Raw genomic sequence first — 27,097 nt, 5'->3', positions numbered from 1 at the left:
AGTAAAGGTAAATGAGTGGACACACACTGTATTTAAAACCTCTGACAGGTAACTCACATGTAGTTGGCTAAGTTGTGTTCTTCTAAGGTGTGCGTCTCGAAGCCGTGCGGCGTCGTGTCGAAGTAGTCGCTTCCAATTCCACAGATGAAGCACTTTGTCTGGAGGGAGACGGGACAGTTCAGATGAAAGGCGCTCTCGCCTTGTGACTGAAGGAGAAGAAGTGAAGTGACGCTCGTCCTCTTACCTCCATGTCCTCCCTGACCTGCTCCTGCTGGTCTCTCAGCTCTCCAAAGGCGTCGATGATCAAACCTGACGGACACACAGCATTTCTTATTGGTCTGAAGGGTGGAGCTCTTCTCCACAAAGATACCGTTTCTAAACTCTTCAGATACTTTCAGTTAAACATGACTTATTGTATCATTGAAACTTTTCATTTGTATTTCTAAAGCCACATAAAAGATCCTGCAGAAAGAATTCACACCCAACTTTTGATTACTGGCATTTTTTCTCAGTTTTTGCTTGTATTTACACCAAACAACAAAAAGCACATTGTGAAAAAGGACCAGCGAGTAAAACAAACCCTGGATGATAGCCAGCAGGATGACGATGACGAAGAAGAAGAAGGTAATGTCAAAGACCACTCGGTAGAGCTCGTATTCGTCACCGGCCGGGTCCTCGATTTCATCCCCGATGCCGCCACCGGCGCGCACGCCAACGTACATGTGGAACAGGTAACACTGCGGGAGAGAGCGACGATGTTGTGTAATACAAAGTGAAGCGGACCCTCCGGTCCTGCGGGTGTCTCCCCGCCCCGCCGCTCACCGTCATCATGTCGTCACACTTCATGTCCGGCTCGTCCTCGTCCTCGCTCATGTTGTAGAACTTGCGGAAGAAGTTGAACGCCACCACAGTGTACAGGTACACCACCACGGCCAGCAAACCCACCGTCATCATGAGCTGCAAAGGGACAAGGTGGACGGACGGTTAGTGGACGCCGCCGCGCAGGAAGCCGCGCGGTGCATCGTCGCAGCGGGAAGCGCGCTGACCTGTTTGCCGTTGTGAGTGACGGAGGACAGAATGGTGCGCAGGGTTTTGACCCCCATGGCGATGTCCAGAAGGAGAGCGGCGAAGAAGAAGTTGTTGTAGTGTCCGAGCAGAGACATCAACATGTACCAGACCAGGTAGAGGAAGGTCTAAAGGAACGAGAGAGGGCCGTCGGTCACACGAGCTCTCATTGTCTAAGTCAAACCGTGAACTGCTTCCTCAACTCACATTGTCAGTGAAAATAACACCAAACTTCCAGATCTGGTACTTGATGTCGATAGCCGTGATCCTACGGGGAGGAGGACAGGTTTGTTCTCTGACATCGTGCTCTTTACACCCTGAATGCTTCATGGAGGGAGTGAACAGTACATACCAGCTCAACATGGAGGTGTCAGGCTCAGGCTTCTTTTCATGAGTCATGGCGCTGACGTCCAGAGAAGCCAAGTCCATCCCGAGCAGCTCCGCAATCCTCTCTCTGCCGTAGATGTCGCCATATTTATCCAGCACCTGGGTGCCACACACACACACACACACACACACCGATGTCAATTCACTTCAGGAAAATATCCCGGACATTTTTAATCAGAGCGGCTGGAAAGAAAACTCACTTTTCTTTTCACAAACTTGTCCCAGTAATTGTTCGGGAAAGATCTGCATCGAGAGACAAAAATCATCAACATTTCATTTGAAGTAGTCTCAGTTTGTGATGATGTATGTTGGAAGTCACGTGACCAGAGTGTGACGATCATGCAACGTGATCGGTCCAGGTTCAGGCTGGCAAACAAAAAGCATGGGACACAAGTGTGTGAGCCTGCATCTGATGTTATTAAACCTTTAATACTTACTTTCACGCGCTATAGTGCTGTAACATTTTGTGAAAACATGAGGAAACATTGGCTTTTGTCATCATGCATTCACAGAAAAAACAAAACTTAAACGTAATAGGTCTGTTGTTCTTCATATCTTAAGAGAGAAAGAGTTTGGGTCGGGTTTGGGCCGAGAAGAATCAGGAGAGTTGGTCCCAGATCTGATGACGTAAGAGGGCTCTTACGGAGTGTTGAGCACCAGTCGGTCCCACTGGCCCTTGATGTCGTCATCCTCAGGCTGCTCAGTGACGTAGACGCCGTCAAACTCCAGCTTCCTGGCCAGCTCCTTCTCTCTCTTGAAGATGACCAGAGGGACCTGAAGGGAAACGAAGGCACGCTGCTTGAAACCCACCAGCGGACTCATGAAAACCCTCACGTGGGTTTTTTGTGCGGTGCGAACACACCAGGCACCTTGAGGCAGTTGTAGCCGATGATGCAGAGGACGGCGATGATGGTGTGGACGATGCCGAAGAAAGCCATGGCCGGCTCCATGTAGCCCGTGCTCTCTTCCAGGAAGTAGTACAAGGGACCCTCCTCTTCGTCATCTTCTCCTCCCCCGTCATCTAATCCGGATCCGTCCTCCTCGGCACCGGAGCCTTCAAACAGGCCGGAGCCCTCGAACAGAGCCGAGCCCTCGAACAGACCGGAGCCCTCGAACAGACCAGAACCCTCAGACGGGTCCTCCGCACCTGGAGGACTATCAGACACCTGGACCGGACAGACACACAATCAGTCTTTTGATTGTTGCACATTGCACATTGCAAAAAACACTTTTTAATACCGAAAGGTTGTCATGTTAAAACCTCAAAAACTACCTGACGGTGAGCGCTTTTTGTGATCACATTTATATTGAGTGAAGGTTTAGATTACACAAATAAATCAAATAATTTATATATATCCAATAATAAGTAGATCCATCTCAAATTTACACATTGATCTCATCACACTCGCAAGAAAATCTTCTCAGAAAATGTGCATTAAAGACTCTTTTTTGAAAAAATAGTTCCTTATTTGACTAAGATCTTAAATGTTGTCGCCTCAACCGTATAAAAAAAAGATGGCAGCAGTGTGTTGGAGTCTTCCTCATACACTCAGGAACTGTCAGTGGTGTCATGTGTTTCCTATGTTGTTGCTATTGAACCTTCAGTAGCTTCATGGCGTTGAAGAGAAAACCATCTGATCCTGGACAAGAGTCCATGGGACTTCATTGTGATATGCGTTGGCACAGACCTTGTAGAAGAGCAGGATGAAATTGAGAGCGAAGGAGATAAACAGGGCCAAGAAGCGAAGGTTGTAGAAGTTGCGAGAAAGGTAGTTCTGTGGAGAAAACAACGGGGCGGCCTGCTGAGTGACAAACAGCCAACGAGTTCAAACCAGATGAAATCAACAACTCGGCTCCATTTCCAGCTGACTGCATTACTTAAAAACACCAACGTGTCACTTAACATGCGCCATGTGGTGGCGAACGGCAGGAATCCTCACACATGTACTGCAGTAGAGAGCTCCTCACCATGTATTTAATCCTCTGAACCTCCAGCTCATTCCACAGCTCGAAGCCCTCCTCAACCACCTTCTTGTCCTTCTTCGCCTTCGTCTTCACTATCTTTTCCTCTTTCACCTCCGGCTCCTCCACCTTTGCCTCGGTTTCGGGCTCGACCTTCTCTTCCTTCTCCTTCTCTCCGTTCTCGGTGCTGGACGAGACACATGGTGAGAGGGACTTGTGTTTTGTTTGAACTTTTCTTTTTCCTACAATGGCCCTAATGCGTCGTAATGTTGATATGTGATCATGCAAATTTCTGGACAAAGAGTGAATTACAATCAAGCCAAATGACGATTCATAACTATTTAACACATTTGCTCTTCAATGTGTGAACTCTAAATGCTCACGGCTGAGAGTGAATCAATATGCGCCTCATCTTTAGCACAAGCAGCTCAGATTGGACAACTCACTCTGCTTTCTCGGTCTCCTGAGGAGCCTCTTCTTCAGGCTGAACAGGTGGCGCTGCCTCTCCTGGTTCTCCCACCGCGGCCTCCAACTGTTTCAACGATTATTTTGCGGTTAATTAACTGATTAACAGAGAGCGTGCACATTACACAACAGAAACAGACACGACGCCTCACCAGTTTCCTCTTCAGCAGCGGCGTGCCCTCGGGAGTCGGAGGCTCCTCTGCTGTCGTCTCGCCAAAGTCTCCGAGTCCTCCGGCGGCATTGAAACCGGGCAGGCGCCCACCTTCCCCTCTCTCCTCGCTATCCTCCTCTTCCCCTTCGCCCCCGACGGCATCCAAGAGGTCTGACACGTCTGCGTCTTGTATCTCTCGAGCCCCCGGTTCGGGTGGCAGGTCGCCGTGAACTTCATCCTGCGTGGGATCCGGCATGCTGGCGAGGATCTCCGTCACCGTCATCTTCTTGGCGCCCTCCACCAAGCCTCCGCCGAACAGCACCTTCCACAGGAGCGTGAAGAAGCCCTTGCATATGCCGTACACGAACATCAGGATACCCATCACGATGGTGTAGATGAACATGGCCAGGCCGACCACCATCTCCTTCACCGTCATTTTTCGTAGTTTGCGGTAGCGACGCCGCAGGTTGCGGAAGGTGAACATGTTGAAGAAGTCAACCACGCTACTCAGGAAGTCCGCGAAGGCCGAGGCGGACTCTGGAGCTGCTTCTTCTCCATTTTCTTCGTCGCCCTCCAGGGCCCCTAACTGATCTCCCGCGCCCTCCTCTTCCTCCTCGTCGTCGTCCGCTTCTGCGCCGTCTCCCTCGGGCTCGGAGATCGACGCTGCGATGTTCATCTCAAAGATGGTGTCCTCGCAGAAGTTCACAAACATCTCCATCTTCTCGCTCTCCCCGATCTCGTTGACCACGTCGAAGATGAACTGTCGCTTGGACTCTCGGACCTGCGGCATTTCCCACTGGTTGCGATTCGCCTCGCTGATTTCAAAGTAGATGCGCTCGATCTTCCTGCTGGCTCCCATGATCTCAATGCGGCCGAGGAAAGGGCGGAAGTAGTTGAGCACGCTCTCGGCCTGCTCCAGGAAGTTCTGGAGGCGGGTGTCGTGCGGCACGTGCTCCGACAGGTTTGTGAGCAGGACGGCGATGTTGAAGCCGATGTCTTTGGCCGGCTCTTGGAAACGATCGGCGAATTCCTCAAAGTTGATCATCTCGTTCTCGTCGGCCTCCGAGCAGGAGAGGAGGAACTGGATTTCTGAGGACGAGTACTGCTTCTGGCTGTCCATGGCCTTGGAGAAGTCCTTCTTGGAGATTAGTCCTCGGGGGTCGGTCACGTAGTCCCGGAAGGCGTCGGACGCCACGATGTCCTTGAGTTTGAGGAACATGTCGAAGAACTTGAGGATCATCTCCACGTTGCTGGAAGACTCCACCAGCATGTCCACCATCTGCCGGGCGATGGTGCCATTCACCACGTTGCCTGCGAGGAGCGGAACGAGGATGAGATGAATGAGAAATGTATAGAAAACATGCAACGGAGTGGAGAGGACGTCACTAGACGGGGACAGACAGCGTACCCTCAAGCAGAGACAGAAGCATCACCACCATGTCCTTCTGCAGATCCAACAGCTCCTTCAACAGTCCAATTTGACTGGAGTCCTGCAAGAAAACCAAAACACGGAGCAAAACACAAACATGTGTTTTTAACATGTGTACAAATGGATGATATATTATAGTTTGAGAGAATGTGTGTATCTTTCTGAGACGAGAAAAACAGTTGAGAGTAGCTACCTCAGAGTGCGCTCTACTCCAAAAATGATCCTGGGTTTGCATTGTTAAATAAAGAACATGCATTTTTATCATCACAAGTAGTACACTTGTTGTGACGGACAGACAAACACATTGGAAACACAGGCAGGTATGAGAGGAGGGAAGAAGAAGAAGCCTCTCTAGCGAGGCCTTTCTGTTTTATCTGCAAGAGGGGCTGCGGCCAGACGAACAGAAGTGCAGACGCTGATCTTAAGCGCATCCTAAAGACCGGCACCAGCACAGAACAAGAGCTGCGGATATTTTTAGTCAGGCTGGTGAAGGTCTAGAGGAAAAGAAGCGGTCGGGATGTTCAAGCATCCTGTGAAATCACGGCGGCATCTTTTAATACTTGAAGAACACAGAAGAACCAAATACAGCGAAATGAAAAGGAGCAAAGCAAGACATTTGGATGCTTAAGGCAAAAAGGTGAAATGAGTCTCATAACTTAGGAAGGAACAACAAATCAATGTTTTTTTTGACGGCTCGAAATTCTATTTGAATTACATTTTCCTCGTCAATCTTTATTCAAGCTGTCTCTGAACGGACAGTCCATTCACATTTATACCATATAATATAGAATATATACAGTAATTTACACTATGGCCTGTCAGAAAATACCTCAACAATAGTAAAGAGGGAAATGGATATGATTTGGGTATTCAGCTGCGTGATAAATAAAGTGATGAAGCATAAGAAACAAAACAGAAAAGAAAGCCTCTGAGTGAGATGGAGACTTGTTCTTACGCCATTTCGTAGTCCAGGATCAGGGTGCATCTGACAGGGTTACAGGTGAAAATTAAAACGTTATCCTTCCCACAATTTTACTTTTTTCTTTTGTATTCGTCTAAACTCTGAGATCGACTGATTTTTTTGGGAAATTATATCTTAATTATTTAATTACAGTTCAGCTGGGCCGCATATTGTAGTCATACGCTGCTTCTTATCCAACACAAACACATCAGACAGGACTGAAAATGTATGTGTGACCTGATGTGCTGATCGTTTACCTTTTTAATAATAACCTACGATTTGAAAAACGTTCAAGATATACAAAGACAAAAATGCATTTTAAACAGCAGCATCAGTCGCCATCGACAGACTCACACATCAGCAGTGAACAGCTCTGTTGCAGACCACAGCTCGCATTATTCAAAGCAAACACACGGTTAAACAAATGTAGGACAAATATATACGCATATTAAGGTGAGGTGGTTCAACTGTATTATACAGAAAAGAAAATGAAAGGGACAGGAAGCGTAATTGTTTTCCTCAAATTGTTTCTGCCTTCTCAGCTGATCAGGTCATGTGAGACACTTTAAAAATCATTTAACTTAACTTCATAAATATAGAAACAACATGGCTACCGACAAATTGAATCAGTATTATTGATTATATAGTTGTAATAGAGCGTCATTTCCTACTGCGGCAGCTTCACAATAAATACATTTGATGATATACCAATAGATAGCGTGTCGCTAAATCGACAAGGAAGGAAATCTCTACCACCTTAAAGGTAAAACGGCTCATTAAAGAGGCACAACTGGACCAAGAAAAGAGGGGAAACGCTAGTGAAGGTATAAAAATCAATTCACTATCACAGATGTATATAAAAAAAAGAATAATAATTTAAAAAAAACATACTTTACTCTGCAGGAACCATGAGAGAGACAGTTCAGATTGTGAGTATACTCAAAGTGGACTAATGAATGAAGCCATATCCTTTGATGTGCACTTCTATTTGATATTGCTTTGATTCATCTTTTGGTCAACTGAAATATAGCAAAAACATTATTCTTGATCCTCTACATACAGAAACGCTGGATGGTGCATGCTGGGAAATACATCGTAAGTCCACAAGAATGAGTCGGGATATTTTTTTACCTGAGCAAGTTTCATCATCATGTGAGCGAAGACGTGCAGGAAGCCAACCACAGCGTCCCACAACCTGCTGTGGGCCAGAGACTGCTGGTTCCCAGTACAGGGACCCTGACACACACACACACACACACACACACACACACACAAGGTGGAGAACGGAGATGAAACTGCAGCGCTGGCGTCACGTGAGCAGATGTATTTTTACATCGTCTTGGGTTTCAAAGTAAATGTTCTAAAACAAAAAGCTGGCTTCATAGTAGGAGGAGGGTTTTCTCTTAAAAGCCTAATTTCCTTCTTAATGTGCAGAAAACCAACAACGAGGGAGTTCTCCTACCTGGATGTACTCAGTCAAGCTGTTGAAGACCTGCTTGGCCACAGTCATTGCTTTGGAGAAATTCCTCTTTCCCGGTTCATCGATAATGTCTTTTCCTGAGTAGTACCAGTAAAAGTCACTAATCGACTCCTGCATGCAGGAAGAAAACCAAAAATGTTATTATTGAATCGGCCAAATGAAAGTATAATGAACGTATGAAGTTGATGTATATTTCTATCGATAACGCAGAGTGTATCTTACTTGAGTAGTCGTGCTGTTGTATACCAAATAAAATAGAATATATTTGCTGAAGCAAATGTTTGTATGCCGGTTGAGTAACAAACCAAATATTAAAACTACGAAACAGAGCGGGTATTCACAAAGAGAAATACAGTCTGGAGACAGCGGGACGCAGATCAGAGTGACCTGGAGTCGCAGCAGGTAGTCCACAGTGCAGATGATGACGTTGATGGTCGTGGTGCTGCCGGTCTGAGTTCTCAAGTAGTTCTGGAAATCTGAATAAAAAAGGTGCACTCAACAACTGAAGCGTCGTAATCTACAGAGCCCTGAAAATGAGTTTCACTTCAACACGGCGTCTTTTTTAAAAAGACACTCACCATTGTTGTGGCCCTCACAAAGAAGCTGCAGGAAGCGGAAGAGGTCGCACGTAAATTCATCGTCCGACATCACTTTCTCATCTGGCGAGAAGATCAGAGGAAACACAAATTAATCTAGTTGAAAAGAAAGTCTCGGTCTTTTTGCTGCATTATTCTGTTAAACTACGCAGTGGCAAAAACAAAGAGAAGCACAAGGTGTTAGGTGTGTTAAAAGGAAACACCGGTGTTTTTACTTTTACTTTTTTTAACTTGATCCCATAATTTCCAATGCATCACTATCTATTAGCGCAGCGACACGACAAAGATAAAAAGAAAAGCCCCAAAACATTTCACCAACACAATCTAGTGCAAATTATGATTGACTATTTCCTTGGTTTTTAAGAAGGTATATTAAGTTATTACTAATAGGAGGAAGCAATAGGACAACACACTGGTGAGTGTCTCCATCTTAACAAGTCATTTTTGTATCTGAATTTAAAAAACATTCTGCTTCTCAGGCAAAACTATATAGTCTCTTTTTTTAAGCGATCCGCCCCCTTGGTAAATAACTAAACTAAACTATTAAAACTATTTTAACAAGGAAAACTGCACAGGGGCTTAAAGTTGAATTTACATTTTCTAGCTTAAGAAAAATAAGGCTAAATCAGAATAATCAGGTTAGATTAGGCATTTACTGTGTTAATTTGGTGAAATGGTGATTATGGTCATCCAGTCTAACATTACGAATACACACTTAACACTGCACAATATTACACTGGCAGATTTAGTAGTGAAATATTACCAATAAGCAAAAGTACTCGGGACACTTTTAAAAACCTCTTTTCAACAGAACTCCAACACACAGCCGATCAAACACAGGTCATCACTTTTAAATGCACATGGGACACACAGATAGATGAGGACAGGAAACCAGAGAGTGGTAACAGATATAAATACCACTGATGAAGACGTGAGAACACAACAACAGAGATAAGGTGAAGGCACTCCGGCATGCAGGACAGATCTACTGAACTCTGCAAACCCAGAAAGGTTTGTAAGAGTCTGGATGTCAGGGGGGAAACACTCGATAGACACCAATAGAGTCAACCCCTGTTGTCAGGGTGGAAGTGAAGGACAACAACTAATCTTACAGGAAACGTTTGAAGTGTGGGCCGTTCAGCTTAGTATCGTTTGACTTTCAAAGTCAATTCCATCCATTACAAAATACAAATTGCATAGCTCTCCATTGGCATGCCATGAGAAAGTAGACACTTAAAAAACTGTCTGAGTCAAAAATGCACAAGCATGCTCAGATTTACTCGTGACAAAAAACAAAAACGTGGCGAGGAGTCAGCAGAGGGCTCTGGTCACGTATGACAAAGTAGAAAATACATACAATAATTACAGGGAACATGAGTCAGCAATAGAGCTTGAACTTCTTTCATTTCTCTTTAACAGTTTGCAATCCCAAGTCTTGTATTATGTCCAATGCGCACTCGACAGAGGATTGCATGTGCAGTATATTACACTTCAAACACCAATCTCAAACTGTGGCCTGCGGTGTTTTGCCTTTTCGACTTGTGTATTACATATTTGTATCAGGTTACTGTCGCTGGTGAGAGATGGACGTATATCACCATTCTGACATCTTCATGAACATGCTCTGTCCCAGTCGAATAAAAGGTTAAATACATACATTTAAACGGACGAATATACATGTGGGATTTACAAGAAAGCAATGTTCTCAGTAGCTTCTGTTTTTGCTCTCTTATCGAGACTCTTTGCTTGTTTTTGTCCAGTTCTTTTTTCCCACTATGGTCCTCTCTTTTGTGACACATGGCGCTCAGCTAACCTGAGAGCAACGGTCCTGATGGGACAAAGGACAGAGAGAGAAGTCTTTCATCCTCTCTGTGATGCTATGCCAGATCAGACCTTTAGTTGTTGCACTTCTCTTTTCTTTCTTTCCTTTTTCTTTAACTTCTTGTTTAGTTTTTCCAACAATTAGTGCTGCTGTCGTGGAAAAGCTGAACTTGATAAGAACATTTTTGTGATTGTAAGGATTTCACACAGATGGTCCCGCCGTGTGGGTCAAACTACATTCAAATGACATGAATGAGAGCGATACAGGGCTTACAGTGCCTGCTGCAATTCATTTCAGAGTTTCTAGGACACCGCATCAGCGCCGTCCTCTACGAGAGAGGAAGAACAAGGTTACTGCCTTTCCTTCCCAATGATCAGAGCTGCAGTAGATCTGTCATTAAAAACACTCAAGGACGAAAAATCAAACCTTAAAAGTGACGATAAAGTTTGACTTCCCTGGGTCCTTGAGTGTGAAATGAAATGCATATTAAGGTCACAGCAAGGACACACTAATAGTGTGATTAAGAGTTAAAAAGGAGGCACAGAGAGGACAGAAAAAGAGGGACAGAGAGAAAGTAAATATTTGAGATCATTTACCACGTTCTAGCTTCTTATCTGAGAACCGTGAGAACAGCAAATTGACGGGCGGGAGAGACGTGAGCATGAAGGGGGAAAGGGTTTGAAAAACCGGGCAAAGTGAGCGAGATGAGGGAGAGAGAAAGACAAAGAGACGCAGTGAGTCCAGAAATCTCAAGGCTGTCAGCGGATGATAAAACAATGTCATACATCAAACAGTCAAAATGCTGCGATTAATGCACGGGCGTCGTGGCTCTAACACTCCTAGGACACACTTCCATGAAGACATACCTGCATCCTCAAACAGGCAAACTAAAAGACACACACTGGACCTAGAAATATGTCAGATTATTTCTCAAACCAATGCACAATGATGCAGGAGAACAGGGATGTGACTGTGTGTGTGTGTGTGTGTGTTCAGACAGTGTGTGGCGGTGAGAACCTGGAGACCATACTCACTCGTGCCTTCCTCTGAAACCATCCCGAGTCCCTCGGCCTTGTTTTGTCTCTCAAAGGCATTCAAGTCCAGAACGCTGTCAACGTGAAGTATTCGGTCAGTTTGAGAACACGCAGGTCTACGAGCTCTTGTTTCATGAACATGATTCAAAAACGAGAGAGATCAATGACAGATATTCACTACAGACCTGCAGGTCTGCATCAGGGCCTGAACGCTAAGGAAGAATCCCACATCCTTTTTGTCCTTCAGATAGTCCAGCATTCTCTGCACACAGACAGGTTGACGGGAATCAAAACGTGTACTGAAGCGGTGAAGATGTGCGTAGAATGGAAAATGGAAAATGGAACATTTAGCTTGAGCTGTAGACCTAACGCCATCCGACAAGCTGTCCTTGCAAACTGTTTGGAAAAGGGAAGACACCGTTTAGAAAAAAAACTCGGCGAGCGATTGGATAACCCATCATGTCGGATTTTGGGAAAGGAACAAAAAACGTCTTTTCAGCTTTTAATGAAGAAATAACATCCGCAAACATCTTTACGAGCGGCCATGTTGATCTTAAATGAACAGTTCCTTCTCTGTGAAGCCTCACATACACCTGAATCACGGCCAGATCTTCACAAACATTACCTGAAGCCTGATAAGATGTATTTGGTATGTGATCATCACTTACGACTGACGTATGATGTATTCCAGCTCTCTAACGGAAATGCAATTGTCTCGAATGATTGTGAGTGCTCACCTGCTGCACATCACAGTTGCCTCCATTGAGGATGGAGATTCCCAGTTTGAGTGTGGAAGAAACCATTGCTCCAGGTTCACCTGGAATCAGACGACAGTGGTGTTCAAAGGTTAAGTGCTGAAGTAAAAGAACCAACACAACATTGTACAAATGCTCTGTTGCAAGTAAAGTCCTGCAGTCAATGTTTGACTCCAAAGTATTAGCAGCACAATACCCAAAGTAAAAGTATTAATCATCCAGAACGGTCCATTTCAGAATGAGATGGGTACATTTTATTATTTCCAGCTTTTCATTCAAAAACACAAAACATATTTCTTCTTGTGCAACATTTAAATTAAGGATGCAGCCCAGTCACGGAGAATGAAATTGAAATAAAATACAATTGATCAGTTGTTTATACAGTTTTTGTGGTAAAAAAAATCAGTGGAGGAATGTAACTAAATGCATTTACTAAAGAACCGAACTTGAGCACAATTTTATGATTCAGTACTTGTACTTTACCTCCATATTTCCATTTTCTGCTATTTTTTTCTTCTAATTTACTACAATTCAGAGGCGAATATTGTACTTTTTACTCCACCACAGTTATCTGACAGCTTTGGGTACTTTGAAGATTCAGATTATTAATACAATAATATATAAATCAACTACTAACTGATGCATTTTAGTAAATTAAGCTAAAGTAATTCAAAGGAGCTTCATGCTAATGCGTATTTCAGAAATATATATATTCTGCATAATTAATACTTTTGGTTCTCTAAGTATACTCTGATGATAAATACCTTTATAGCATTTTGAATGCACAACTTTGACTTGTAATTGTTTCTCACTAAGACTATGAATTATTCTCTCTTGAGCATTTTCATAATTACACTCCTAGAGACAAAGTGCAACATCAGCATAAGGACGACGCACACTGACATTAGTTAAAGTCAATTAAAATATCCACACAAGTGATAAACCTGTGTGTGTGTGTGTGTGTGTGTGTGTAGCAGCTACCTTTACAGGCACTGATCATCTGCAGCACCATCTCTGCAGCGCCGCGGTTGTGAAGGCGCGACTGCTGGTACAGAAGCCTCTGCTTCTCCATCTCCTTGTCCTGCGAGACCAGAGCGGAGGACACGGCTGTAACCCTGCCAACAGGGACTGCACTGCCCCCCGCACTCACTCACTCTCTCACTCACTCACTCACTCACTCACTCTCAAAGTCACTCACTCACTCTCAAAGTCACTCACTCCCTCACTCACTCACTCTCGCAGTCATTCACTCCCTCACTCCCTCCCTCTCAAAGTCACTCACTCAAAGTCATTCACTCCCTCACTCACTCTCGCAGTCACTCACTCACTCTCTCAGTCACTCACACACTCTCGCACTCACTCACTCACTCTCTGTCACTCACTCACTCTCTCACTCACTCACTCTCTCTCTCACTCACTCGCTCACTCTCTCACTCACTCTCGCAGTCAATCACTCCCTCACTCACTTTCAAAGTCTCTCACTCACTCTCGCAGTCACTTACTCACTCACTCTCAAAGTCACTCACTCACTTTCAAAGTCACTCACTCACTCTCACAGTCACTCACTCAGTCAGTCACTCACTCACTCACTCAGTCACTCTCGCAGTCATTCACTCCCTCCCTCACTCTCTCATTCACTCTCGCAGTCACTCCCTCACTCACTCAGTCACTTACTCACTCACTCACTCTCACAGTCACTCAGTCACTCACTCTCGCAGTCACTCACTCACTCACTCTCTCGCTCACTCAGTCACTCACTCAGTCACTCTCACAGTCAGTCACTCACTCCCTCACTCTCTCACTCACTCTCGCAGTCACTCACTCACTCAGTCACTCACTCACTCTCACAGTCAGTCAGTTACTCAGTCAGTCACTCAGTCACTCACTCATTCAGTCACTCACTCACTCAGTCACTCTCTCACTCAGTCACTCTCTCACTTGCACGTGTCCTCATAACTCTATATCCTCATTATGATCATCCATTGACTAGTTTTTAACGGGTTTAAAGCTGATGACGACGAACAACACATCCAGAGTCTTAATTAACATTTCTATTCATTACAGACTATGGACAACAAAAAGTTCGTATTACATGATGAATTTAGCTTTAATTATGGAAATATTTTTGACAAATAACTACTTTTTCTCATCAGGCCTGTCCTCATAGAGAGCGCGACAGATTTAAAAGTCTTTTTTTTAAAAAACACTCTCTTAAGTGATGAAAAGAATTTGGCTCAGGCGCTGGCTGCACAGAGATAGAGATACAGGAACACACACACGCACACGTACGCACACACACACACACACACACACACGCACACACACAGACATACACACTCTTTAAATGGAACACAATGTGTGTTAGTGATGGAGACAGTTATTCCAGCTCTTGACATCTTCCAGAGACAGGAAACAGTCGATGGTGGAGACATTTCTTTCCAAGGCATACCACTCCACACATCTCACACATTCTTACGAGGAAGCAACAGCAGTCAGAGTAACACAGCATGCAGATCCTTCTCTCCAAGAGGACGACCTCACAGCGCTTCAGGTGTGCTGGCTGCAGCAGCATCCTGTGCTTCCTGTCTGTCTCCAAGTTTAAACACGGGACTCTAACTCTGTAAACCTCAGCTGAAATAAAGCCAAAAGGCATTTGCCTAATTGACATAAAGTGCCTAGATTAATTATTTTTTTGGAACATTGATGGTTAATGTTCTAAATTTACAATTGCAAGGTATTTTTCAGATAATCCATTAAAAGGAAGTTAGAGGTTTTGGTTTTTTAGGATTATTGTAGGTAAATGAAAAGTATTTTAAAATCACAGAGCCAGAGAAGGGGAAATTTTCAGTGATAAAAATATATTAATAAAGTCATGAATGTACTATATATATATATATATATATATATATATATATATATATATATATATATATATATATATATATATATATATATATATATATTATTATATATATATAAAATATTATATATATATATATATATATATTATATATTATATAATATATATATAACATTATATATTATATATTATATATATATATATTATATATTATATATTATTATATATATATATATATAATATATTATATATATATATAATATATATATAATATTATATATACAATATATATATAATATATATATATATAATATTATATAATATATATATATATAATATATATATATATATATATATATATATATATATATATATATATATATATATATATATATATATATTGTCAAACAACATCGGAAGATGGGATGGACCTCATCACTCCTCTGCAGTCAGATGGTCACTATGTTCGATCCACTGGCTGCAAAAAGCCAAGATGGCGACGACCAAAACGCATAAATTCAGGCTTTAAACCTGAAGTCCACACAACAATGAGTGATGTCACGACCACTACATCACGACTGATAAACTATCTGTGCTTTAGGTGCAATGTGAATCAGACGAAGGCTAAATTTCTGAATTTAAATCACAGAAAATGTATTTTTCTAACACCTGAATATTAACCCCTCCGCCGGCTTTGTAATAATTTCCTAATATGCATATATCCTACTGCAAAACAACTATTTAACACAAATAAAATCATAATATTGCATTTGCAGATATTGTCAATATGACGAACATAATAATAGTGACCAGATGGAAAATTAAAAACTGTTCAGTGTCACTATAATACCCACTGTACTGTCATATTATACTACAATACTCCCTTTGTTACAACAGTAACAGTACAGCTGATACGAACAACTATTGTTTTGATACCAGAGGTTGGAAGAGACCCTCCCACCTCCCACCATGCGTAAAGCCCCACCCAAAGCACCCACACCTGGAGCTACCCCTCTCTCCGCCCCCCTCCCTCGTCAGCCTGACTGTTTTAACAAAGAGTCCAACTTTTCTCTACTTACAGAGTAGTTGAGTTGTGCTCATCTGCCGAGCAAATATGTGTTTTTGCGGTGAGTGACAGGATTGATGTGGCCGAGGGTGCGAGTCCGTCTGCATGTGAGTCAGTGTATTGATTGTGAGTGAGTGGGTGCTTGGCTTTGGGACAGTGTATGCACGGCTGACTGTGCAGGCTTTTACTGTCGTCCTTGGTGAGCTCAGAGAGGGAGACTTGTCGTCCAATTCAAAATGAAGACAAAACTAAATCGGTTACTCCGTCGGTTAGATTTCAGGTTATCGTGCAAGTCCGTAAGGGGGATCGCAGCCAGATTAGCAGGTGAGTACAGGAGGGTGCGAGTCGGGAAAAGGGTGGCAAAAGCCTCGGGGAGACTGAGTACGGACACACAAGAGAGCTGAGAAAAACATGCTGCACGGCTTCATAAAAAAATAGCTGCTTGTCTTGGGTGACAGCATGACATATCAGAGCAAACATCCGCTAGCGTGAGGAAACAGGGATGATATTCAGTTGATGACATCAGCCCTGAAGGAGCATCAACAGCTCATTGAACAGGTTCTCTTAAAACATCGAGGCTGCAATTTCACACCAAATCAGACGCTGTGGCTGCGTGATGTCCGGCCGCGTTTCTCCAAAAAGTGGATTGTGTTTCTTCGACACGCCCGGAGATCCCCAACCTAAACACAGGACCCGCATGGAAACGCGTTCTTTTGCCACAATGCGTGATTTGGTGCGGCTGCAGATTGAGGGATTTGCGGTCTAAATGGATGTTATGCTGCCCTCCAGGAAAAGCTAACAATCTCTATTTCTACAACATCAGTGTCCAAACCTGCTTTTTTGAGGCAAAACAAATCGTTGAGATTCTGACTCAAAGTACCAGTCACAGTAAGGGGGTTGATTTACGAAAGCTTTAGTTTTTTCAGTGCTTCTGAGCACATTTGTTGATATTAAATGTGCAGTTAATATGATTTTGTGCAGGCTTAGTAAAAATTGCCCTGCTAAATGGAAAGCCGGTTTGAAGATCACTATATCTGTTAACAACAGACATGAAGGTGTATTTTATTTTTGGAAAACAACATTTTAGAGATTTATTTTTATATATTTTTGCATTATTAATATAATGTATGTTTGTAAACATTTAAAGTAGATATGCTAAACCATATTAGGACGTGGTAACGTGCTGTAAACTTAGTCAATCAACCCTTAAACAGATTCAGAAGCACATCAGGCTTGGACATTGTGATTCTGAAATTCTGACACCGAATAAAGACTCAGTGGTTTGGTTTGACCTCCGTTTCATTTTGTTGTCTTTAGCTGCACCGACTCTCTGCACCAAAGTCATGCAATTTAGAAAATAAACTAAATTAAGTCCACAACATTGAACCGACCGAGTGGTGGGCCGAGCCCAGCAAAGGCATGCACAGGTCAGTCCACCATAGCAGGAAATAGACAAGTGGTGTGAGTGGACGAGAGGAAAGACATATATTTGTGGTGGGGGGGATGTGCAGAGTGTGTTGTCGTGGTGTGGTCACTCAGTGCGTGGGGAGTTGCTTCTCCGCTGAGTCCCCCTGTCTCCCTTCCCCTGGTCCCCCCATACCATCTCTGTCTGTCGCACCTCAAAGGCTGGCTCCTCCCCCTCCTGATCTCCCCCTTCGTCCTCCTCACCAATGTGACAACTCTGGAGGAAGATGACAGCAAATTTAGCAATCACACATTTACATTTTCCTCCCTTGCAATTGACATCTTCACGTTTTATTGTCTCGTGAGAGGCTGAATATTGATTTGACTGGATGGTTGAAGGCTATTAGCGTCCAGACAATTTGAAGATGATGCGTACTAATTGTCTTACCTTTGCCATAATATCAGCATAAGACATATAGAGATGATCAACATCAAGTTTCCTGTAATGAGAAAACACACGACAGGACTCAACAAGTCTCACTGAGGGAGAGGGTCATTAAACGGCGAGTCGCCGAAGAAGCAAAAGACCCTCACATCTTTTCTGTGAGAGCTGTGCGGCTGAAATGAAGAATCAGCTGATGAAGGGGGTCAGGCTTCGTCTCGGTCTCCTCTTCCTCTTCCTCCTCTTCCTCCATGGCTTTCTAATTATCAGGGAGAACGTACGAGTATTGCCCATCGTGTGTATGGTAAGGTTGTTTTTTTCCCGTTAATCATTCACGGATCAGAGTTAAAAGAGACGATGACTTACTGACAAGTCGTCGATCATCCTGTCCTCAAACGAGTAACCTTCAGTCTCTAACCAGTTGCGTTTGTAGGCGTCCAAGAACATGTTGGTTGCCCTGTGCCTGTGAGAGGAGAGCGCAGGGTTGTAATGGCTGACGTCAAGTCTTCCGATTATGTGTTTCAGAGCGTTTCTTTTGTTGAGTATGAGAGGAGTCATTACGCGGGGACGTTGTACAGGGGCGTCATCCTGAAACAGGCCACCACGGCCCTGCGACGCTGTTTGGACAGCAGCTTGTGCCACACCATTTTCTTTGACTTGAAAGGATGCTCAGTCTAGAGCGGGGGGGGGAAAAGGCGTTGACTGTTGCAAAAGCTTGTCAAGACAATTTAGGCTGGGACCGGCCGTCAAACAATGTCTCTGATGTGTTTACAGTCGTATGTGTTTGCTTGCACGGCACTCGAGCTTGTGTCCTTTACTCACCACCTCGATGTGGTAAAGGACCGCGGACACCTCTTGAACCCTTTTCACCACCTTGTCAGGCTCCTCAGCATCCTCAGCCTTTCCGGATAACTCTTTATAAAGGGACATCTGCCATCGCATAGCGGGGTCCTCCACCTGAAACCAAAAGGAAAATATGTAAAATGCCTATTAAGGATATTAAGGGGTTCGAGGCAGCGGAAATCCTGGTATTCCCGAGTTGATTTATCATTATTATTACTACATCATAGTGATCAGGCCGAGAGATTCCCTTTCTGCCTTTCATACGTTCATGCTGCTGTTGAACGCACCCCTCCACCTCTTCATCAGTCACAATCAACGTGTCTGGACTTCATGGGGGGATATATCTTGCTGCCAAAGCGTAATTATCACTCTATTAGCACACAACATCCGTGAAAAACAATCTTTTTTTTCATTTCGGTGTCTCCCCTGATTGAAATAAAATTTCGACCAATGAGTCAACAGTTGCTTGTTGCTGCTACTTCAGCTGTCACGGTCCCAGCTGAGGCATCACTGAATTAATTTCCTATGCTTTCCTTACAAGACTAGTCGGATTTACACCTTGATGCAGACATCCAGCTTCTTTTAAGAAGAACTATGAAAGCCCGCCTGGCTGTATTTGCAACCATTGGGCCAATCATCGCAAAACATGCAGGATATGTCCACATAAGTACCTGAATCGTACCACGAGGGGGTGCAATGAATGAAAAAAAAATGGCCGTGACACAATGCAAATCAGAATTGATATTAGTAATTGTTTGTCCAATGATTACAAACCTCGCAGGATAGGTTTCATCACAATGTTGAGCACCACCAAAACTCAATGACACTTTGTTTAAACATTCGGAAATAAAGGGATATTTTTAACCCTGGAATTGTTTTTTTTAAATATGAATTTGTACATCTATTGTCATCCTCAATAAGTAAGAAAAAAAAGTGAACAGGTCTACTCACCTTGCCTTGCAGATGCAGATTGTTGTGCAAGAACTCCCTCACCTCTTCATCTGTGTCTCTCTACAAGGGAAGAGATCAAGATTCAGGCAACATTATGAAAGTACATGTTGAAAAGCTTGGCTTCAAACCCTTCAAAGTACCAGTGAGTATCTGATCTTGGCGAGGTTGATGAGCTCCTGGTCGGCAGGAGAGCACATGTTGAGACCGATAGGCAGCATCTTCTTTAACGCTGCAACGATGAGGGAGGTCTGCACGGAGTAGCGATCCCCCCGCCGCTTCTTCTTGGTACGCTCCTGCTCTGAGCCCCCAGACTAAAGACAGAAAGAAAAGTTCAGCCCGATCCATCACTGTTTTATTTACAAGCCCCACCGCCGGACACGTCAAACATTTCCTTTTCAGAAAATATTCTATGGACATTGGCGGCTTTTTGAGAATATTAGACCAAAAAAAAAAGCAAATTAAGTAGAGCTACTTCTAACACAAAACATAACACAAAATTGAGGGGGGTCAGCCCCGTCGGCCTGGAGCTCTTCTCACAGGCTCCTGTCCTGAGGCTGCCAGTGCTCATTACCGACTGTTGTCTGGCGTCTCAACAACCCCTGTGCCCTCAGCGCAGTGCACACGGGTCCAAACTGCTCTTTGGGCAGAGAGGCGCTGAGATGGACAGGCAACAGAAGCCGACCACAGTAATGCCCATCAGATAGCCCCGGAGAGGAGGTTTTCATGTTCATCTTACAGCAACCACAGAACAACAACACAAAAAAAACACCAAACATTAGATACTCAACGATTTAACAACTCAATGGGGGTCAATGAATTAGATATGGAGGGACGAGTCCAGTTAGTGGATGAGATAGCTTCAGGTTCTCCTCCCCGACATACGCTGCTGATGGCTAAAGCGAATCTGAAGGTGACAGCGAGGGATGGTAGGTTGTTTTTTGTTGGCGGTGTAAAGAGATAATGAAGATAAAGCCGATGATAATACTTAAAAGAGAAGAGTCCCCCCTCGCGCGGGAATCTTTACCACCGAAAGCTGAAAGAAATCCAAGCGTCAATAACAAGATCGCAACATCACAGATGGCCCGGTAGCGCGGGCTCCACCACTGTATCCGACAGGGACGATCTGAAGGCAAACTGTTTCTCAATCAACAGACAGATAGGGGGTGATGGCGCTCAGCTGCAGGAGTGCCCGCTCAACAAAAAAGACATACGCAGCTGCTCAACCGAGCGCCATGAAACCTCTCAGGCCACTACGATCTACGGCAAAGAGCTTTCATCAAGCCACTCCAGACCCCTACTCACACATATACACACACATAAAAACACACGTCCAGCCCCGCTCAGTATCGCTCAACCATGTCCCACTCACAGAAAACACTTATGACAGAAGCAGTTTCAACTAAGTCTTCATTCATACAGTATTATCTCACCCGTTGATATGCATCAGTGGAACACTGCTGGTACTAGATATTGTTTTGAGTTCTTTCCTGGTCGTGTTCATAACCCTGTTTGCTTGTATGTGTGTGAATATTGGGGTCTGTGTTTTAAGAAGTGGGGAGGTCCGTGAGAGCGCTTGATGAAATGCCTCCCAAAAATCAGGGTGCCATGCGATCAGCACAGCGCTCGTGCACAAACACAGTCTAACCTCTCCATCTCCAGCCTAGAGGCCCAGCGTCCAACCCCCGACACAGGATATAAGGAGAAAACACAGTTAGCGACACTCCAGCTAGTACCTGTACTGCCACTTACATGGTCCTGGAAAAGGAGGTTATTAGTTATGTAACCACGAACAATTTCTTCAAAATGATTATCGATTACCTGACGTTCTAATCCAGTAACGGAGAGAAAGGGAATAAAAGATGAGAATGAGATTAAGAGGGGTTTCATTTAAAGTCTTAGCAGCTTGGAATGGGTGGCGTTAGTGGAATATGAATGATTAGAGTTTAGTTTCCTGATGGTTTACAGCTCAAGATATGGAGTAAGTGAATAAAACGGCTTCGTTCTTCTTGGCCACTTGTCTGCTTGTCCGCTCTCACCTTGCTCATCTTGCTCTTACTGTCAGCAGTCAGGAAGGACATGTTGTTGATCTCATTCATCACCACAAAGTTTTGTTCCTCCCGCTTAAAGTTCTGGAATGAATAACAAAAAGAAAAGTGGTACATGGCAAAGGACAGACACAAGTCGCAAAATAGAAATAAATAAAAAATATCCAAGAAAAGACAGACTCACATGAGATTTGGACCAGAAAATGAAGACCTCTCCCACCATCCTGAAAAGCTCCTCTGCATCTTGGTCAGGACAAGTCAACCACCTCGCCCTGCAGACAAGACCGACCGCGATGGGTTAACTCAAGCACTCGAGTCAAAGTCTGCAAGTCAAGAGCTGGAAAGAATCAGACCTTATTTAACAACAACAGACCAAACTGGATTTTTTTACTGGACAATATTTTACTTTTTATTCTACAAACAACTAAGTCGAATGCATTTACATTTGTCCTTTTAACATTGCCTTTAGTAATCAAGTAATCCACTTACAGTGTTCATTTTGAGTCTTTTTTATACATGAAACATGTGCAAAAATTGATTTCTATAAGCGGTTTTCACGGTATCTTTATAAACTTGCTTAAGAGGACCACAAAGTTACCGCAAATACTGCACGTTTTCCCTTTTTTTATATTGAACGAAAAGATGCTCATGCTGAATATCATCTCTTTTTTATGTTCTTGGACAGAAATAATCTGATCACAGACATGATTTTTGTAAATATACCCAGAATAAGCATATTTAAATTAAGTAACTACTCTGCTTTGGTCTGCTTTGAGTCTTTTATCCCCGGTTTGTCTATCTAACTTCTTGACGTCTGCAGCTTCGCCACTTGAAGATTTAAACTGCCCATGCTGGTGAAGCAGTACAGCAATGATGCGTTTTACACATATATAGAGTCCTTGTGGGGTCAGGTACCTGTTGTTGTCTACGTAGCGGATGAGCAAGGGGTAGAGAGCGTACAGGTCCCGACACAGCACTGCGAACTCGTCCTTGATGGTCCCGTTTTCGCTGTCCAGCTCTGTCTTGCCCTCCATGCGCAGCTGATCCTCCTCCGCCACCACCTTACCTGAGCGCTTTTTCAGCTTTTCCATGGTGGGGATGAAGTGGGATTTAAGCATCTCCGGTTTGGCCCTGCTGACAATGGGCTGGGCGAACACTGGACGACAGGAAACAGCAGTAAGAGTCAGCAGAGTCTTCTCCAAACATGAGATGGAACAAATGCGAATCTGGCATCACATTGTGAATCTTCCTCCGCCCACTGACCTGCCAACCTCTTCATCCAGGAGGCCTCGTCTATGCCCAGGTTGTTAACCACAATCTTCATGATGCTCCCAAGCAGCTGGTTTAGCTGCTCGGAGGTGATGGAGGTGCACAGTTGGCCCTCCATCTCGGGGAAGTTCTCCAGGCCCCTCTCCCACCAGCGTGGGAGGTAGTTACACAACATGGGCAGGGTGATCTCAATCACATGGGGCATTTCTGTGTAGCGAGCCCCGGACTCAGCCAGGTCGTGGATCTCCTTCATCAGGACCTCCAGCTCTGGGATGTCCGTGCACAGCTCCTCCACTTGGTTGGGAAGTCCCAGAACTGAAGAGGGAGAGAGCAGACGGGCGAAGTAAAAGTTTATTATTACCAACCAATTCTAGGGCAATGATGTGCTGGGGAGAAAAACAAGAGACAAAAACTCACTGGTTCTCTCTCTCGGAGTCTTGGTGGTATACACAGAAAACATGTTGAACTCATTCAGCGATGGCTCAAGGAAGGCCACCGGCATAGCAGCTGCTAAGTGGGCCAGACACTCGCCAAGAGCTGGTCGCTGTCTGCAGAAGTGAAACATACCACAAAATCTTGTCAAAACCAAGTTTGAGAGCAAAGCTTTCTTCCTGGTTTCATGTCCTACAAACACTTTATCCTGTAAATGAAGAGTGTAAGGGTTGAAGGTGTGTAAATTATATTAATTTGACAATCAAATCCTACATTAAAGCAAATTGTTAGAGGCACTTTCATAGATCTAGAGGTCTCTACTCACTTCTCCACATGTGGGGTCTTCACTGTGCCCAGAGAGTAGATACTGCACATCAACCGGTAGCAGGATATTTGCAGGTCGTCCACTGAAGATGGAGAGAGGGTAGAATTGCATTAGCTATGAGGCGGCCCTTCGTGTTGCCGCACGAGCGACGACCCGGGATGGACCCTCAATGGAGAGGAGCGTTTCACTCACACATGACGTCGTCCCCGAACTGATGCTGGGCGATGTGGTCGAACAGTGAGGTGAGGACTGGCAGCAGGGCATTGGTGGTGTAGTTGATGTTCTGGGAAACACCCTTAACCTACAAGAACACACACAGACATCAGCTCAAAGGGAAGATGAACGTGCAGAAAACTAAGCAGTCTGGTGCCGACTCTCACCTGGTTCCGACTGGACACTTTGCCCAGTTTCAGATTCTCGACCATCTTCTCAATGTCATCGGCCGCACTCTCAAAGAACTGACGCAGGACGGCCTTCACGATCTCAGGGCCGGATTTCATTACAGTCCTGGAAAGGGAGGACACAAATATCATCTCGGGTGGTTGGTTTCCGACTCCTCTCTGCCCGGGATTGTGATAAGAGTGGATTGTGAGCTACCTGGCATCCAGCGATCGTGAGAGGATGTGCAGACAGTTTACCACTGCGCCTGCATCCGTTCCTGAAAAGAACAGAAACAAGATGGGTCGTTTTAATTTATTGAGCTCAATTTATTGACAGATTTAGTAGTAAAGCACACAAAAAAAACTGAAAACACAAACAGTTACAAAAACACATTGACAAAACTCAAAATTACATTAAAACTTTTTTTTTTCGCATCACAAATACTGTACATTACATAGCTGAGACAACTTAAACATGTAACTATAAAGCAGTTTGTCTGCAGCTTTGCACACGACTATCAAGACTGTCGAGTGACCGCTGGTTACAGAAGAGTGAGTGACTATAACAGACGCACGGTGGTGGAGATGGAGAGTGAGGTCTTTGAGTATTGAGGACTTTAAAGGGTTGAGAGGGTCCAGACAGGACAAGGCCAGACCAGTGACGCACTGCAGGTAACATGTTGGACATGCAAACCTGTGATTCTTCAAATTTATCCACTTATTTCCATAAAAACCCAGAAAACGCAGGAAGATTCCCTTTTTATTCAGCTCTTGTAATGCCAAATGTACTGCAGGCAGCTTTGTCATGTCCCTGCAGTTGTGGTCTTATAAATCAAGTATTCACACAACAATGAGTCACACAACACTGAACAATACATCTGTGTAACCACCTGGGCCCAGGTGTGTGAACGATGCGTGCACACAAAAACATGCTTATGAAATGTATAAAAGAAGAAAGTGTGGTGAGAATGTGTCTTGCTGCTGATAACATGATGAGCTGGACATGAAATATAAGATGATGTCACATTTTGTTGGTTATTTTCCAGTTTTAAAATGTTTGCAATCTTCATAGCATTCTGTAAAATGTGAGGCCTCCGAGCCATCATCTCCCAAAGTTAACAATCGTTGAGCTTCATCCTGAACCATGAAGCTCTTTGTAAAGTTTATTTCAAGGTGAGTTCAATTAATTAGTCATTGATCATCTTCGATGAAGACTGAGGTATCACCACAATGATTGTTTTCAGGTACATGTGAGGCATTTATGGTATTTGCGCTATAAATAGTCACAGCTGTGTGTAACAATCGCAGGTGATCTCTACCTTGACTAGCACTACTTTGCTGTTCTTCTCATTGTCAGGTGCAATAAGCCATTCATGGCTACCCGTATGAGGAGCAATTAAGGTTGTACACGAGAGATTTTATAATCCAGAGAGTGATCTACGAAGAGTTTCATGAATCTGGTTACATAACAAAATAAAATCTACTGTAAATCAAAGCCAAGCAGAAGGTGAGCTTAAGACAGAGCAGCATCAGACGAGTAGGTCCAGTAAGCGGTAAAGAAGGGACGAGAGAGAGAGAAGAGGACAGAATCTGTGACACAATGTACACAATGACATCATGACATATATAAATGGGAAGGCGGGAAGGAAGAGGAAGTGAAAATAAATCCGAAAGGGAAAAACTGATTCCACAAAGGGACAGAGATGGTGACAGGGCAGAACGCCACCATGCAGGTTCCTTACCAAAAAGAGAAACTCTGTGCCTCACCAAAGCAGCCAACTTACAGAAGATACTGAGGGCGGAGGAGAAAAAGAGGAGGGGGAGGGAGAACGGTAAAGGGAAACAGGGCAGGAAAGATGTTTGAAGTGACACAAAAAAGCCAAAGGTAGGTCAAGGAGTTTTAACTGGATATTGCACAATAGGAGAGCGATGAAGAGACAGGGGAAGAGGAGCGACACAGTCACAGTACCGTACTAGAGGAAGGGTAGATGGTGGAGAGGACATACCAGTCTTTTGATGAACACTTTCTCACTGCACATACCTTGCAATCATCTCCTTCTCCTTGTTGGAGGAATGCCCTCCACTACCCAAGACTTTAGCGGGAGTGGAGAGGAAGTACAGGCAGTGGTTCTTGAAGTATTGATTGACAAGCGGCAAGAGGATCTTTAAAAAAAACAAAAAAAAACAGATCAAATATGAACTGCAGATGATAAGAACTACCTAAGAAACACCATTAAACCGCTTCAGTGCGGCACCAAACAGCTAACCTTGGCAAAGAATTTGATCTCTTGTTCATGTGGCGACTTCTCCACTCTTCCACTGCTGACCACAGCCTCTGTAAAAACATCATTAAAATGGAGTCGGCCCTCCAAAGATGCCTGTTGATTAAACAATACGCAATTAAAAGTTGAAAGTACCGAGATGAGCAATGAACTCTTGGGCGATGTCCATCCATTTAAGAAGCTTCTGGAGGAAGCCGTAGGCGAAACGCTTCTCAATGGAGGAAATGTCCTGCTCCATGTCCTTCAGTCCCCTGAAGATGGAGAGAAGCGAGAGGAGTCGTGACATACAGAGAGAGAGGGGAACATGGACTGAACCGGGTCGTTCCTGTTATGCAGCAAGATTTCTCTCTGCATGAATTACTTCCTCACATTTTCTTTCAAACCGAAAATATTTAGAATAAAATGTCTTCAATCATTTCACCATTTTCTCAATTTACTGTGTGTCTCTGAAGTAATTTCATCGTTAATAATAAAATATAAAGACTACACTTCTAATGTGACTATTTTTCAAACAATTGTTGGAAGGTTTGAAGCTGGGAGAGCATGGGGGGGGCTATTTAATGCGGCACATTAAATAGCCTGGAGGTTTTTTTCAGCGTGAGAAATACGATGTGTGGCGTGATTTGAGACAGAAATGAGTGACAGTCACGCTCAGTGCGTGACATTTGAGAGCCCTGAGTCGTAGTTTATT

At 44.0% G+C, this 27,097-nt stretch overlaps 1 protein-coding gene across 8 annotated transcripts in view; it reads right to left on the bottom strand.

The window, feature by feature from the left end:
- ryr1b (ryanodine receptor 1b (skeletal)) overlaps positions 1–27,097 on the bottom strand; it is a 66,527-nt gene that overhangs the window by 2,219 nt on the left and 37,211 nt on the right. The window contains exons 61-108 of one of the 8 annotated variants that reach the window (XM_068585254.1): positions 26,542–26,657; positions 26,392–26,459; positions 26,166–26,287; positions 25,867–25,916; positions 24,342–24,402; positions 24,125–24,251; positions 23,937–24,045; positions 23,745–23,826; positions 23,405–23,535; positions 22,982–23,302; positions 22,634–22,874; positions 21,903–21,990; positions 21,710–21,802; positions 21,319–21,333; positions 19,814–19,984; positions 19,674–19,733; positions 18,702–18,836; positions 18,441–18,553; positions 18,246–18,342; positions 18,032–18,138; positions 17,886–17,937; positions 17,634–17,714; positions 13,089–13,188; positions 12,090–12,169; positions 11,538–11,614; positions 11,353–11,426; positions 10,915–10,932; positions 8,479–8,559; positions 8,288–8,376; positions 7,883–8,011; positions 7,552–7,656; positions 6,415–6,444; positions 5,653–5,682; positions 5,439–5,520; positions 4,032–5,341; positions 3,861–3,946; positions 3,421–3,601; positions 3,141–3,227; positions 2,322–2,618; positions 2,096–2,226; positions 1,653–1,695; positions 1,418–1,551; positions 1,273–1,333; positions 1,047–1,193; positions 823–957; positions 581–737; positions 245–309; positions 58–158 (exon numbers count right to left, since the gene is read on the bottom strand). In XM_068585254.1, the coding sequence (XP_068441355.1) occupies positions 58–158; positions 245–309; positions 581–737; positions 823–957; positions 1,047–1,193; positions 1,273–1,333; positions 1,418–1,551; positions 1,653–1,695; positions 2,096–2,226; positions 2,322–2,618; positions 3,141–3,227; positions 3,421–3,601; positions 3,861–3,946; positions 4,032–5,341; positions 5,439–5,520; positions 5,653–5,682; positions 6,415–6,444; positions 7,552–7,656; positions 7,883–8,011; positions 8,288–8,376; positions 8,479–8,559; positions 10,915–10,932; positions 11,353–11,426; positions 11,538–11,614; positions 12,090–12,169; positions 13,089–13,188; positions 17,634–17,714; positions 17,886–17,937; positions 18,032–18,138; positions 18,246–18,342; positions 18,441–18,553; positions 18,702–18,836; positions 19,674–19,733; positions 19,814–19,984; positions 21,319–21,333; positions 21,710–21,802; positions 21,903–21,990; positions 22,634–22,874; positions 22,982–23,302; positions 23,405–23,535; positions 23,745–23,826; positions 23,937–24,045; positions 24,125–24,251; positions 24,342–24,402; positions 25,867–25,916; positions 26,166–26,287; positions 26,392–26,459; positions 26,542–26,657 (6,270 nt within the window). The remainder of the gene's footprint in view (positions 1–57; positions 159–244; positions 310–580; positions 738–822; positions 958–1,046; positions 1,194–1,272; positions 1,334–1,417; positions 1,552–1,652; positions 1,696–2,095; positions 2,227–2,321; positions 2,619–3,140; positions 3,228–3,420; positions 3,602–3,860; positions 3,947–4,031; positions 5,342–5,438; positions 5,521–5,652; positions 5,683–6,414; positions 6,445–7,551; positions 7,657–7,882; positions 8,012–8,287; positions 8,377–8,478; positions 8,560–10,914; positions 10,933–11,352; positions 11,427–11,537; positions 11,615–12,089; positions 12,170–13,088; positions 13,189–17,633; positions 17,715–17,885; positions 17,938–18,031; positions 18,139–18,245; positions 18,343–18,440; positions 18,554–18,701; positions 18,837–19,673; positions 19,734–19,813; positions 19,985–21,318; positions 21,334–21,709; positions 21,803–21,902; positions 21,991–22,633; positions 22,875–22,981; positions 23,303–23,404; positions 23,536–23,744; positions 23,827–23,936; positions 24,046–24,124; positions 24,252–24,341; positions 24,403–25,866; positions 25,917–26,165; positions 26,288–26,391; positions 26,460–26,541; positions 26,658–27,097) is intronic. The other 7 variants (XM_068585256.1, XM_068585257.1, XM_068585260.1 and 4 more) reach the window with 7 other exon arrangements.

Source organism: Clinocottus analis, unplaced genomic scaffold, assembly GCF_023055335.1.
Source record: "Clinocottus analis isolate CAN_PGR_092001 unplaced genomic scaffold, fCliAna1.0.p SCAF_2, whole genome shotgun sequence".
In the NCBI taxonomy this organism is placed as follows: domain Eukaryota; kingdom Metazoa; phylum Chordata; class Actinopteri; order Perciformes; family Cottidae; genus Clinocottus; species Clinocottus analis.
This window is presented reverse-complemented; position numbering and strand designations above follow the sequence as displayed.